Genomic DNA, 15,766 nt, shown 5'->3' with positions numbered 1-15,766 from the left:
TGGCCCTCTCCGCTGAGCCCGCTCATTTCCATGTGCGACAGGTTCTCTTCGATGGGCGCCGCCACTGTGTCTTCACAGTACACACACTCCTAAAACACACACACACACCATATTAAATATACATACTGACTTATTTCAATACGTCAATACGTGAATATCGCTGCGTGCGTTTGGTACTGACCTTCACATTGACGGCAACAGGCAGACCCCCCCTCCTCATCCAAGGGTGCTCCTCCACGAGCTCTCGCCGCTGAAGTGTGGCTGGCTCTTCTGCATCTGCCTCAGCCTCTCCTTGTCTTCTCGCAGGATATTATAATTATTATATTATAATTTAGTGCATACACTTCCTAAAAAGGGAACTGACCAATCAGAAAGGTCATTGAGGTGGAGTTTAAACCTCTACTGACCTATTCGGCAGCCAGAAGCTCCACTAGCTGATGTACCACTGCCGTTGCAGCCTAAGCCTGACCCGGAGCCCAACCCGGAGCCCGACCCGGAGCCTGTGGAACCGGAAGTGGCTGATCCGGTCCCGGAGTGAGAATCTTCCTGCAGCATGAGGCCCAACAAGTCGCAGGACGAGGAGTTACTGTGAGCCCCATCTCCTGCAGGCTCCACCTGAAACACAAGGCAGCAAGCCATCAGCTCTGTGACACGCTTTACGATGAGGTGTGTGTTTGTTTGTGTGTGTGTGTGTGAGAGTTCTGATCACTCGAGATCTTGTGACCCTCACCTGTTGGCGTTTCGCGATCTTCTCCCCGGCTGCCCTCAATTCTCTGGCTGAGCGACCTGCAAGCGACGCGGTGCTATCCTCCATGCTCAGCAGATTGAGCTGCAGGGGCGAGCTGCACCGCGACTCAAACGGCGGCGGCGACGCGGTGGGCTCCCGCACTCCGGAGGCCGGTGTGGAGGGGCGTGACGACGGCCCCTCTCGGATCTCCGTGGCCGTGGATTTGGGTGGCTCGGGGGCGAGGCTGTAGGGGAACGGCTGAGCTGGATACAGGGGTCGAGTCCCAAACTGAGTCCGTACCGGGAAAGGAAGCTGCGCCGCGAAATGCCGCTGGGTAGTGTAGGCAGTCCGAGTGTAGGCAGTCTGAGGGGCATGGAAAGGCCGCGCAGTAGTGAAGGGAGTCTGGGTGGTTTGGAATGGTGGCACTGTGGTGAAGGTGGTCTGAGTGGTTTGGAAAGGTGGCACTGTGGTGAAGGTGGTCTGAGTGGTTTGGAAAGGTGGCACTGTGGTGAAGGTGGTCTTAGTGGTTTGGAAAGGTGGCACTGTGGTGAAGGTGGTCTGAGTGGTTTGGAATGGTGGCACTGTGGTGAAGGGGGTCTGAGTGGTTTGGAAAGGTGGCACTGTGGTGAAGGGGGTCTGTGTGGCTTGGAAAGGCTGCGGGGCAGTGAAGGGCACCTGGGGGGTAAAGGCAGTCTGCACGGGGAACGGCGGTTGGCCGATGTAGGGTGTCTGTGTTTGCATGGCGAAGGCTGGCTGTGGGGTTGCGTACGCAGACTGCGTCTGGGTCTGCTCAGGGAAAAACGCCGGTCTAGGAGCAGCCGCTAGCTGCCCGTTCTGACCCAACTGCCCGACTTGGGGGAAGAGGTAATTGGGTAGCACCAGAGCCACCACAGGTGTAACAATGGGGGCACCAAACGGAGCGTTGGTCGATAGGGATCGGGTGCTCTGTCCCTCTCCAAAGCCTGCGGACAGGGAAGGGGCCTGAGCTGAGGCTGCAGGTGCGGTGGGATAGAGCGGGTAGGCGGGCACCATGGCCGGGTAGGAGACATTAAAGGCCGACTCGGACACTTCCGACACGGACCATGAGGTTTGGTTGAGACTCTGGAGCGGGGGCCGGCGTTTGCGGTTTGATACGCCGCTGTCCGACGAATCCTGATGCTTCATCCTCGGCTTCTTGGACTTCCTGTTGCGGTTGCATCTCTTGGCAGTCGGCTCAGGCCTGGTGGGGCCATGTTTGGTTCCACCTCGTCGTGCAGCGGAGTCTAAAGACGACACATGGAAGAAGACAGAGGCTTATTTTTCCAGATTTGCTAAATAGATCACAGTATGTCCAAATTCAGAGTTCTCAATCTTCTGGCGTCCCACAAGGATCTGTACTGGGCCCACTACTATTTTCTTTTTATATTAATGAACTGCCGTCAGTATGTCCTGATACCAACTTAACTAAATGTAGTTACTATTAAACCATGTGTACCTTCAGCGTTAGCTGGACCTCTCTGCTCGTACAGGTACGTGAAGCTGTCCATCTGGACGGTCCGGGCGTTGTGGAGCTCTCGGCAGCGGTGGAGATAAGCCTGCTCTTCTTTCTGGGTGTGCGCAGCCAGCACCTGCTTGGTCAGACCCAGACGCTTGTAGGCCTCCTCCTCCTGACTGGGCGGGGACACCACGCTGGCGTGCAGGGCCGGGGGCGCCACTCTCTCTGCCACATCCTCGATAATCTCTGCAGAACGAATCGGGAGCCATAAAGGTCAGTGAAAACAGAACTCACTATCCGGCTTCTCGACATTGCCAAAAAATGTATGCGGACACTCACCGGACTCCGGCTGAGGCTTCTTGTCTCCAACGTGGACGATGGTCCTGCTGTAGCTGCACTGTGAGGTGATGGACACCACTCTCTCGGCCTTGTTGAGCAGGGTGAGCGGCTTCTTAAGTGCCTTCATGTTTGACGGGCCGGGCGTGGCGTCTGCATGGGGAAGGAGCGATCGCCCGTTAGCTCCAAGGCAAAGATGATTATAGTCTAGTTCCTATCAGTTAAGCAGGTGAACCCAAGGTGATGCCCATTGTATTTTCAAAATTGGATCCTGGCATGTGTTTATGTACACGGACGCATGGCGTGTACTTGCCTTGGTTGATGTCCCGAGACACCTGCATGCAATCCTCTGAGCCCTTCTTGTCGTCATCCGAGTTGGAGGAGGTGGCGTTGGTGGAGAACTGGTACTTCCTCTTCGCTGTGATGGGGACGTTGCAACTCTCCAGGTACCTGAGCAACAGAAATGGGTTCGATCAGAGAGGTGCACACTTCACACACACACACACACATGATCTTTCAACTGCTCATCCTTCGTGGACGCAAACGCCGAATCTTACCTGATGACACTGTCGAGGCAGCTGATCTGCTGGTAGGAGCAGAGGTCGTTCCATGTCAAGTCCTCCACGCTGGCTGCAGTACCGTCTCTGACCTGCAGAGGGGGCGGCGAGTCTTTCAGACGCATCGCTGGACTCTTCCGAGAGGCTGGAAGGGAAGGGGGAAATTAATACAAACACACTTTAACAGAACATTTTACTTCACATAACATGACGATATAAAACTGAACTCACCGTCAGCGGTCTTCTTCTGCTCCGGCTTGGACGTCGACCACGAGGGCGAAGGAGGTGGGGAGAGCAGGTCGACCTGGGAGTCCTGGTTCTTCAGCATGTGGACCCCTTTACAGATCTCCCGGAACGTCCTGGGAGGCGTGGCCTTGTTCGCCTCCTCCGCCGCGTTCCCGTTGCTCTCGCTGGACGAGCCGATGCTCAGCAGCTGCTCGTGGGAACCGTTGCTGCCGTAGCCGCTGGAGCCCATGTTGTGGACCGGCTGAAGAGAGAGAGGAGACTGTTACAGGAAGTGGGGGTTGAAGAGGTGTGCGGGTGTGGTTTGTGGGGTTGTGTCTACATACCTGGAGCAGCAGCTTGTGGATCTGTTCACTAATTTGGATGTCCGAGTCTATGTTCTTGCCTCCGTGAAAAGCCGGTGCTGCAAACACGTCTTCATTCACAGGACCCCTGAAGAAGAAACACAGGGACCGTCAGCCGGAATGTTCAAAGTGAATGAAATTCCCACGACTGATGACAAAAGTGGCCCTGAAAGTGGCGCGTCGGGCGTACTCACATGCGTACTTTGTGCCTGCCGATGACAAAGGAGACCTTGCGACTCCAGGGGTTGACGAAGCTGGACCAGCTGGTGTCGATGGTGACGTACTCGCCGTTTCGCGCACAGAAGCGGATCGAGGAGCGGTCGGACGGCTGGCCGGCAGACTGCAGAACTGTTGGCGACGGGAAGGAAGAGTGTGTGTGAGTGACAGCTGCGTGGGGGGGAGGGGAAGCGAGCGTCGCCGATTGGCGAAAAAAAAACAACACACAGCGCTGCTGCTTCATTTAGTAACAAGGAAACACTATCCTGATGATTTCGGACCACTTTAAGACGAGGCGCGTTTCTCTACTTACTTTTCCGATGCACGGCCAGCATCAAGTGCCGGTCACTCGGGTGCAGATTGAGCAGCACGGGGGTCCCGATCAGGTCCTGAGGGAGGTAACCCAACAGAGGAACGGCCCTGATGGAGAAACAACAACATGTTAACGTCAGTTACATTGTGTGTGTGTGTATGTGTGTGTGTGTGTGTGTGTGTGTTTGGAGGCTCAGTCCACCCACCTCTCATCCACATCCTGGAACACACAGTTAGGTGTGTGTGTGGTGGTGAAGACGCGCTTGTCAGCGGGGATTCTGGGTGCTGTGGAGAGAAGGAACACGAAGAGACCGTCACGCGACTGGAAGGGAACTGGGAGCTCGTTCCTTGTTGGTGAAGGAGGTTGTTCAGCGAGGCGACGCAGCACAACAAACCATCACCTTCGTAACCGGAGTGCACCCTCTCGGCCAGCAGGAGGCAGCAGAACTGCTCCTCGCCCAGCTCGGCATCCTGGACTTTCATCCGGTAGGGAGTCATGCGGAAAGGATAGTACTGCAGATCTCCTTCACGCGCCTTACCACTAAAATAAAAAAATTAATACAATAAAAAATTATAATACTGTTTAATAATTAGCCTGTATTTACTTTCTTTAAAATTGTAAACTATTACAAAACCTGTACACTTATGCGAGAATATATAACGCAATAAAATTATCTGCTAAATATTCAATCTTTAAAGGTAGCTGTAATACCATTACTAGCCACTAGATGGAGACAGATAAAACAGATAAAAGCCACAACTGCTGACTCCCTTCTACTTTCTCCCTCTTCCCTCTTCCCTCTTCCCTCCTCCCTCTTCCCTCTTCCCTCCTCCCTCCTCCCTCCTCTCTGCTGACTCCTCCCTCTGAGCAGGAAACTATGGCTCAGAGAAAGCGCCGGCTGTTTCCACACACCTGATACGGCAAAAGAAGGATTTCTCCTGCATGCACTCCATGGGAGACGAGTCTGAATAAGAGACAAGGAGAAGGAGGGATGAATATATAAAGTACCCGAGAGGTTTATCTCTCTTTGAAAAAAGAAGCAAGAGAGGCAGTGTGAGAGTTTCCTGTGATTCGGCATTTTGAAGATGTACGACAGTCCAAAATGTTTTCATGAAAAGATAACGCTGCTCGGCCTTTGCTTCGTCTGCTTTGACATCACGGGGCGGATTTTAAATGTCAAGTTAAGACGACAGAACCAACCACAGTACTTTTAAGAAGATAAACAGCAGTAAACACAACATTTGATTCCGCTCTACATCTCTGAAAGTTGCTTTTAGAGGATTTTCAAAAACACCGAGAGAATATTTCAAAACAAAATCGCCAAAATGTACTGCAGACATGAAATACATTTGAATTAATTATTACATACACGATATTTTGCACATTACGACCCGCCTTCAGCTCTTGAATGCGCCAATGTGCGACATATGTCTCCAGCAATGATGTGGCGGGTGTGAGTGAGTGGGCACGCATTCATTGGTGTGTGATTAAGCATGTTAATGAAGTATGTGCTATGTGTGTATGAGCACGTGTGTGCAGGGAGAGGGGCGGGTAGATGCCGGTGTGTGTGTTTGCAGGTGGTATGGGTCGGGTGGGTTCTCCACGTGCCCCTTTGTGGGTTATGGCAAATATACCATCCACGTTGTTGGCCCAGTTCTACATGCCTGTGGGCTTATTCATTGGGAAGGGGAATGGGGGATATGAAGCGACATGAAAACAGTTCCAGGTCAAGGGACGGCTGTTACCTGCTCCGGTGCACATGCTCCACGAGGGCAGGCGGTCGGGCGTGGTGAAGCTGTAGAACACGCTGACGTCCTGCGGCGCCAGGAACTCCACGAACTTGGCGTTGTTAAACACTTCGCGCTTGCAGTTCAAGATGGACGCCGCCTGGTCCGAGATGTAAACTATTTTGCCCGTGATGAGCGAGACGGCTACGGCGAAAATATCCTGCGGGTAGAAAGATGGCACACAGACAACAAAAGAAGAAGAAGAAATTGGTCAGTTAGGTGCGTTTATTTTTCAAGACGTTCAAAGCATTGAAGACCTATCCTCTAGCATTAAAAACAACATGTCATATATGTTGTGCCGACAAATTCAATCATAAAGAATCACCACCGGTTTATTTCATCATCATCGGATTTCAGAAATTACATCAAATACAACTAAAATCATAGCTAGAAAATAACTTTATGCCGCATTGAGGTCAGAAGCACTCACTGTAAAAGCTTCTGTAAGCCGTTATTTTTGTCAATTTCAGGTCCTTTTATTTTGAAGTTCTTCTGGCGAGACCGGAAGTAGTTGTAACATGACTTCGCTAAAAGTCCGTTAGTTGACGGTGTACTGAAGGAAAAGGTCTTCATGCGTATTTTTCTTTCTCTCTGAACTACTAAGCACCGAGCTAAAACAGGAACAAGGTACTTTATGTTTTTATTTGGGCTTCGTCTAAATGTTTAGTGACTTTATTTTGTAATTAACTTAAATGTATTGGGGTCATTCCTAGCATTCAGTGCCATTTAGGTCCCCAACACATTATATCATATATTTTGCATGTAAAAGGTCAAATGCTTATTTTTAAAAGCTTGGTTTTACATGTTTATTCCCCTCTACTATAAAACATCAATGTTATTTTCCCAGGATATTCAAAATGCTAAATAATTACTCTGATTTTAGCACAAGTAGGCCAAATTGCTGTGTCCCAAATCATGTTTGCTCAACTTCTCTAACGGATATAAACAAAGAAATCAAACAAATACAAACAAATTCTACATTTGTGTCACTGTTATGTAACCCTTTTATTGATATTCATCACAAAATAAAAATAAAATGGTAATTCATTTTATTGATTAAAGTTTTTAAAAGTGTGTGTCCCTGTTTTAATGTCCCCTGTTACTGTGATTTGAATCCTCTGGACACGCCTTTACTATGCTACTATTTGTATGACTCAAGAAGAAGGATACATTTTAGGCGGAAAATCATCTTCAAGAAGCAGAGTAAGTATGCACTCTTCCTTCAACAATTTTTAATGTTTTTACTAACTTAACTGTTAGGTAAAGCATAACATGTCCACCCTGTTATGCTCATTTTTGTGGAAACTGATCAAAATGTTTACATTTAGAAAAAATGTGAATAAAGCTATCAAATATCTTTCTCTGATGTCACAAGTGCTAGCTTGATCATCATCAGACATGTAGCAATAGCCAAGTTTAGCATACAATGTCCACCCTGTTACCGTCCACCCTGTTACTATGTTTCACAGTAACAGGGTGGACATACAGTAAGGGGTTGTTAAAAGGCTAGATGATTAACTATTTCCAGCATGTGCTGTTATGTATTGTTTGTTTAATATGCATATATGTTATATATATATATATATATTACATTATATATATATATATATATATATTAAATTATATGATATCTAATGGTATGAATGTATTTATCAGGAAATGGCAGCGTTGTCTAATGCAGAAAAGCAGCGACGCTACAGGGCACGAAGGGATTCAGACAATGAAAGAAGGAAGCAGTACCTGGATAAAGAGAAGGCAAAGTGGAAGAAAGACAGAGAAGAAGGGAAAAAAAAGAAAGTGTCAGACCTCAGTGAAAGAGAAAGGAGAGAACAGAGAAAGAAGTGGCAAGAAAAGAAGAAAAAGCTTAGGGATAAAGCAAGAGCCAGCGTAATGACCACTCCACCTCGAAGTCGAGACAATGCAGCACAACAAGGGCCCTCAAGGTTAGAATAAAGTTATGGGTTAAATGATTTGCAGATTGTGTGTATCTGGATTTGAATTATCTTACATGATAAAGCAAACCATTTTGTGTTTCAGTGATTGTAAATTGTGACAATAAACTTTTTTTTGTGTTATAGGCAATACGTTGTTGGACGGAACAATGTCAGAAGGGGGAGAAGGAGGCTCCAGAACCAGATTGAAAAACTGGAGGCCACATTGTTTGGAGTTTCTTAGAGAAGCAACTGGGTTGCTGGCTAATGGAATAGATCGGTTGATGTATAGATGGAGAATGTTGGTACTACATATGTATTAACTGTTGAATATGTTCATGAATATTGTATTGGGTGGACTTTTATGGTTGAAGTTTGGAGTATACGTATTTGTCAGGGCCTGGGGGATGCGGGGCGGGTGGGCTGTTATTGTTAATTATAATAATTCTTGTTAGTATTCTTGGTAAAATGAAATGTAATTAAATAATATATAATATAACATTTTGACACCATTAATTAAATGTAGCCTAATGTTTAAGGATTTATGTTCTTAATTAAATATGTTATTGTATTCACTGATACAAGTCCTCCTGTTACGTCCGTTTCTCTTGTGTCCACCCTGTTACCTGTGTTTCTTTTATAATAATTAAATGAAATGAACAAATATGACCCATGTCTTTGTAGTCCTTTGCAGGGAATGATTTGACAAAATTAATTTACTAAAACATGCGGCCACATTCCAATTAAATTATGTTTTATTCTAAAACAAATGGGTTGAACTTACATTGTGCCTCAAAATAGTAGTATTTTTCGAAATAATGCATTTTTAAAAAAATGTTTTGTTAAATTATTTTTGACAGGTTAAGTAAGGAACATTTCAGCTGTTAGATAATTAACATTTATAATGATTGTGTAGTCAAAACACTTTTTCATAGACATGACAATGTCTGTAACAGGGTGGACGTTTTGCCTCGTTTGCATCCGATTATTAGGTCACAATTATTTAAACATAATATCCTGAGCTTGACCAAAACCTTTTTCTTATACTTTAACAAGCCATCATTCAGATTAAATAGAAAAAAACATGGAAAATTATGTTTTTTTATTTTTGATCAACCTAGCTGAAATGGCACCGAATGCTAGGAATGACTCATTGTGATAAGATGCTAATGCTACATTAGCTATTAAAAATTCCTTGTGATTAATGCTATGATTTAAGTCCACATGTATGTATGAATACAGGCCCCGGGGTGGGTAATCGGGAGAGTTCCCGGTGGGCCGCTTAACTTCTGGGCCGGTCGAGAATTGTATTTGTTGACATTTGTCACGTTAGTCCATCTTCTCTTAAGGTGGGCTACACACGTTCCGCATTCTGACACCGCAGCCTCTGCATGGGTTGTACCATGCGAGGAAGTTCACCCCTCCCAAATAATAGAGTTGGTTGAGTCCATTATGGAACTCAACCAACTCAATTTGGGAGAGGAGAACTTCACCCCTCCAAAATAGAGTTGGTTCCGTCCTTAGCGGTCTTTTCCAAAAAGTTTTCTCAGCTCCTGATAGCTGGGCCGGCCCGACCGCAACGATACGCGTCAGGGAGGATGGACGGGAGGAAGAGGGCAGGAGGGGCTGAAAAAGCCAGGTTGAAAAAAGGAAAGCCCATACCTGCAAACTCATGAGGGGTGAAAAAGGTGACAACGGGGGGGGGGGGGGGGGGGGTGCAGGTGACTTTCTTTTTTGTTTTGTTGTCACCACACCACATCCACGTTGTTTGAAGCCTCAAAGCTTTTAGAACCACAACTACAGTCATTTTATTGTTCTGACCACAAATCTAAATTGTGATAATAAACAGTTTAAGAACAAAAGGTCCTCCGCTCTGACTCAGCCCTGTAATGATGGTAATAACAAATATACATTGTCATAATATATAATATGGTTAAAGTCATTCATGAACCAACTTTCTTTGTTTTGCCTGAACAGTCCTCATGGACTTTTCCCTGAATCTGTTCTGTCTCTACCTGTTTGTCACGATACTCATATTATAACTACTATACATATTACATACCTGCCATAAATATCATGATACCCGATACCAGAATTCAATACAATACCATAAAAACAATATGGTCCCATAAATACGAGACTGGTATATTTATCAATAATAGTAATAAATAAAACATCTGTATGGTTCAATTTTTACCAACTTTTTCAACACTTAACAAATGACAGTAATATTAGTATTAATACAGCCAGATATGAATGAAACTACATGGTTCCATCATAGCATTGATGATCCACTATGAGGCCGTTAGTCTCTGACCAGATGATCCACAGTTCATCATGAGCAGCTGTAGAGTTACACAACTTTACAGACTGAAACATTTCACTTCTGGCATCTTTTTATTTTTTAAGCCGAAGTCGGTCTCTAAAGCTGCGCCACTTCTCTCGCTGTGATGGTGATCCATAGACTTTGCAAATATTATGCAAATATTGATATATATACTATTGATATTGGTATTGAAGTATGCAGTAATATGACTTAATTTTTCTTTGTAGTTTCGGAGCAGCAGATAAGAGTCTCCTGCTGAAAATGATGAGCCCGACATTTGCAATGAGGAGGCCATGACTACAGGGACAGGTAGAGAGGATAACAGTGGACACTATATGAATTAAAGTTATATATTCTAAGAAAGAGCAGTACAGTACTTGATGAACCAATATGCATTGTTTGCTCAGAAGTGGGTGAAGTAAAGGAGTAAATCACCACTTTATAATACTCATGCAGAAAAATGACCATGACAATGACCATGACGGCCCCCATGAGGTCTCACTCCAACAAATCTGGCCTACTGCCTCATCTGAGTCCGACACCCCTGCTATGCCCTTCTGCCTTTTTTAATGTTGTGCATATTTTTTGTTAACTTCTCATCTTAAGTGGATTATTACTGTTGTGTTTAACCGTTACATTATTTGTTGGACCATGGTATTAATAAAAGAACTACAGGATAGTAAGAGCTGAACTGTTGCTTCATTTATCCAATTTCCACTATACCATGAAAAAAGTGGGCTGGTTTTGAGCCTGAAATTCCCGGGCTGAAAAGTGAATATCATCTAATTAATGTTTACACTCGTAAGAGCTCATTTATGTTTTATTTGTTCCATTACGGCGATTTCTGGAAATTAAATGGAAAAATAGAAACTCTTAAATGAACGGTTGAACATGAATAAAGCCGAGTCTAGAGACGGCAGTCCTCTTCACTGCTGTCCGGCTGTACTCACATTGTTTTTCAGGGTGTACTCGGAGGTGATGCTGTTGATCTCCTCGATGGTGTAGGACGAGACATCGAACCCCGGCGGCTGGCTGTCCTTCGTCATCAGCATCTGATAGTATTCTTCATTTGCTGCATCAACAAAAAGAGGAGATGCATTAATGACACCATTAATAACACCATTTCACATTCAGAAAAGTACGAGAACGTAGGACTACTTTATCGCATCCATCATTTCCTTGGTAACTGCTTTTCATGCAACAGTCACACATGATTTTCGATCATCTATAACTCCAAAATATGCGTCTTCGTTTTTTCATACGGGACACGCGGTGGACGTGACGACGTGAATAAGAGCGGGTCTCACCTTTCACCTGTTTGACGCAGCGCAGCGCGTATTTCAGCGAGTTGACTGTGCTCGGCTTGCCCTTGCTTCGCTTTTCCGACGGCAGGTGCATCTTCAGCTCCTTGAGGGTCTTGAAGAGCTCCTTCTGAGTCTTGGCTTTGGCGGACTGTTCGCTGCTGCGGTGGCGGAACACGAGACAGAGACACGGGTGTCACAACGACGTGGCGCCAGCCAGAGAAGGTGCTATGCATGGGGGGGGGATAACAGGGTCGCTCGTCCCGTATGGTTTATGCCGTCTGCGTGCGATCACAAACTCCCACTGCCAAACACATTTCACTCGGGAGGAGGAATAATTAAGGAGACTGCACATGGAACACGTGTTTTACATTGACAGTTTTCATCTTGTGTTAACTATTACTTTATCTCTTGTGAAAATAATCTGGATTTTGACATCAAATCTCTGGCTTTTCTCTCCTTGTAAAAAATAAATAAATTAAAAATGCATATTAACCTGCAGCCGCTGGTCGAAGGGTTGTCCTGCTCGGAGCTCACCAGACTGAAGGCGTTGGAGCTGCTGGGCGGCGACAGACTGTGAGAGTTTGAGCTGTAACCCACAAACAACAACAACACGTCTTGTTATTGAAGGAACACCAAAAAAACTAAAAGGCAAGATTAGACATGTAAAGTGAGTCAAGGACTTTGTGTTTAGAGAGCGTTCAACACGAGCGCCACAAAGGTGTCGTCTGTGTCCTTACGGATACACACAGTGGAGCGCACAGGAATATAACAAGATACTAATCTATAGAGAACTCTTCTGTCAAATTGTTTGAAAGTTACCACTCGTTTGCAGGAGTATTAGATATGTCACTGTCCCTGTTTTTAAAACCAGGAATAGTGGTTGATTGTAACTTCTACACATTTCCGAGGCGAATACAGACGAGGTCCCGTGCAGACCTTCTAATCGCCATCCAGGTTGATGCTTTGTCATGTAAACAATGACTTTAACTCGCTCTATTGACATACAGACATCATAAAAAGGTCTCAGACATAAATAATAAATTCAAAATTGAGTCCTGTGTTAATTTTACTTCCAAGGAGACGTTTGGTTCCTGGAGCCGGAGGCCTCAGCAAAGCTGAAGGAAACGTCAGGGCCGTGTTATGTAACAGCCGGCCTCCAGATGGGATTTTTCATTTTTTATTTTCTTCTATTTTCTCGCCAGGCCGGAAACATGTTTGACTTTTGACAGCCCTAAAAAGTCATTTCTAGATAAAATTGTGCCGTTTGTGGCTCTCGTGATGAGGGCGACGACAGCGGTGACTCAGAGGAGGAAAATGGCCCTTCGATTACATTTAATGAACCCCATTTCCGTGGCCTAGATGGTCCGCTCCAGGTGGGGGGGGGGGGGGGGGACCTTTGATGACGTGCCCTCACCTCTGGTTGCTGCCCGAGGACTCCGTGAGGGCGGAGTCCTTGCCGTGCGACTCGGTCCCGCTGCCGCTCGAGCCGCTGCCCCCCATCTCGACGTCCTCGTGCGAGGGCGCGCGCGCTCGCTTCCTGTCTTTGTGCGGGGAGGCCGGGCGCTCGTGGCCGCCCCCGTCCCGCCGGCCGCAGCCCTTGTAGGCGGCGGCGGCCATGCGGTGGAGTTGACCTATGGCGCCGCGGGAGGAGCCCTCCTCTCCCTCCGGCTGGAAGCCGACCCGGTTCCTCTCCAGCCCCTCCATGGGCGAGTACAGGAAGTGCTTCGGCTCGCTTTCTTCAGACATGGCGGCCGAAAGTGGGACCGAGAGTTCAAACGATGCGGGGATTCAGCGACCTTCCACTCGGCTATGCCGTGAAGCGCATTGCACGAGCGGGAAGAAGGAGTTGCTGCCTCAGGAAGTCTGAAAACAAAAACACGGGAGAAGCTACTCAGACAAACCCAAAGGATTGAGCGGATCAATAACAAAGACACAAGCTGCTAAAATTAGGCAGCACTCAGTGGAGATTATTCGCTGAGCATTTATTTATTATATAAACACACACAGGCGCATGCACACGCACACTCTGCAGGTGCATCCTTCTGCACAGTATTTGGGCCTTTTGGTTGACGGACTGAGGCCTGCAAATCCAGTTTGATCTGGTTTAAATCTTTTAGAAATGACCTGCAGCTCCGAAGAAGACACGAACAGTAAAATAAAACATCTGGACTAATTTGGATGTTGGAATGAATAAAACGCTTTAAAATAATGTGCACTATTCACGTTGAGCCACAACCTTGCACTTCTATAAATATAGCCGTTTTTGGGACCGTTATGTCCCAGAATTTATTTTATTTTCATGTTTTGGCCTTCTCCAGTATTTTCATTACATCATCGTCAGAGCAGAGGGTTACATCACAGTCACTGCCAAGTTCTCACATGCATCCTATACCTTAAGCAATCAGGACGAGGGCCAGATGTTGTTTAAACTATTTTTAAAACATGCCTAGGATGTGGCACATTTAATGTTTAATGTGTGTACCTGTGTTTATATGACAAGTTCAAGTGTTAATGATAATACTGATGACATGCGACCCCACAGACCAGTGTGGCAGGGGCTTTTTCTCTCTGTGTGTGTGTGTGTACAGTCGGTCTTAAATAGCAGCAAGGTAGATATATTACTATACAGATATTACAGTGTATTTCCAGCAAGGACAAGCATGCACGAGATAAAGGTTATAATGAAAGAAAAAAATATATATACAACAACAAATACGTATATTTATATATATATGTATAAATAAATATGTATATATATAAATATATATATTTTTATATTGATTCTTTCGAAATAAATATAAAACCCGGCATTTTTGTAAGTTATAAAAGTACGCTAAGTAGAGCGTGCCACTTGTCGCGCATGCGCACGTCATTTGTTTTTAAACAATTTATCTCTTGCGCTCGATAATTCATGTTCTATTATAACCGAGAGGTGAAGATGAAGGAAACCGACCTGTTTTGGCCCGCGATGAAAGATAAACCAGCTCTCTGTTCGTCCTCGGATGTCGAGTAGAAAGCAAAGAGCGAGAGAGACGGTCAATGAACAGCTCCGGTATTCCGTGAACGGGACTCCGCACTCGGACCGTTTGACAGTGCTCAACGGCTCCGCCCCCGGCGGTTGGCCGGTTTAACCAATCAGAGAGCTCGGCTCACGACCTCAATTTAGACTCCGCCCTTCGCGCTTCCCCGATTGGCCCGCCGACTGCGGGTTTCCTTGGCGATGACGAAAACGCGACGACGGAAGCCCATTGGCTCAGAACGCCCTGCTTCGCTTTTTACACAAACAAGCTCTCCGCAGCACGTGGAATCCCACGCCGGTTTATAGCGCGTCTACAGCGCAGCGCATGAAAGCGGGGATTATATTATATGAAGTGCAATCGTAAGATTAGGAAACACATTCAACATTACATGGGAAAAAACGTATTGGGATTTCAACTCCCGGCGTTACAAGTTATTGCACGCGTAGCAGTTTAAATATCACGTTATGTCAAAAAACAACACGCTTTCCTTACTCATTCTTCTATTTAAAGAGGTCTGCTTAATAAAATTAAACTTGTGTCAATGCGGAAAATAATGTCGCATATTTCTGGTAACGTTATTTTGGTACACATGTTTTTCTGGTCCCATGGTTGTGCGTCACACCTGTTATGCTACCTCTCTCTCTCTCTTTCAAAAAAGAAGACACTCGGTGGATCATAACAAGTGACCCACTAGGAAAACGGTGGTCCGACCGGAAATAAGCGACATCAAGATCCACATCGAGACCGAAGTCGTGAGTTGCTTCTGCGTGTTGACATTTCCTTTGATGGAAAATCAAATACACATACTTAACCCTCCTGTTACCTTTACTAACATATTTGACACTTGGGGTCAATTTGACCCCAGCAATTAAAACCTCCAGACAATTATTAGAATTAATATTGTTTCCCAAGTTTAAGTGTGAGGTACTTTGTGTTTGTTGACTACCTAAATAGCCCTTTAAATATATAAAAAAGTTGATATTTCTTATATGTTTGACAGTGAAAAACAGCCTGGGGTCAGATTGACCCGAAAGAACACCGACATTAAACATTGAATGGGGTCAAATTGACCCGAAAGGTAACAGGAGGGTTAAAGTCTTAAAAACACATCTGCATTTACGACTGTTTTCTTCCAGATTAAAAGAAATAGAAGATGCGACGTGCAAAGAAACGGACGACAGGCGTGAA

At 45.8% G+C, this 15,766-nt stretch overlaps 1 protein-coding gene across 1 annotated transcript; it reads right to left on the bottom strand.

The window, feature by feature from the left end:
* LOC130210720 (period circadian protein homolog 2-like) lies at positions 1 to 14,611 on the bottom strand. Its single transcript, XM_056441205.1, has 21 exons — positions 14,512 to 14,611; positions 12,973 to 13,421; positions 12,052 to 12,144; positions 11,562 to 11,716; positions 11,205 to 11,326; positions 5,956 to 6,157; positions 5,123 to 5,174; positions 4,611 to 4,750; positions 4,416 to 4,494; positions 4,211 to 4,317; positions 3,876 to 4,029; positions 3,664 to 3,769; positions 3,326 to 3,581; positions 3,095 to 3,239; positions 2,851 to 2,987; positions 2,541 to 2,690; positions 2,202 to 2,447; positions 731 to 1,989; positions 408 to 615; positions 182 to 296; positions 1 to 89 (listed from the first exon to the last, which is right to left on the bottom strand). The coding sequence occupies exons 2-20, from the start codon at positions 13,302 to 13,304 to the stop codon at positions 217 to 219; spliced, it is 4,023 nt and encodes a 1,340-aa protein (XP_056297180.1). The 5' UTR covers positions 13,305 to 13,421; positions 14,512 to 14,611; the 3' UTR covers positions 1 to 89; positions 182 to 216.
* Between the last annotated feature and the right edge of the window lie 1,155 nt (positions 14,612 to 15,766).

The sequence above is a fragment of the Pseudoliparis swirei genome, chromosome 20 (assembly GCF_029220125.1).
Source record: "Pseudoliparis swirei isolate HS2019 ecotype Mariana Trench chromosome 20, NWPU_hadal_v1, whole genome shotgun sequence".
In the NCBI taxonomy this organism is placed as follows: Eukaryota; Metazoa; Chordata; class Actinopteri; order Perciformes; family Liparidae; genus Pseudoliparis; species Pseudoliparis swirei.
This window is presented reverse-complemented; position numbering and strand designations above follow the sequence as displayed.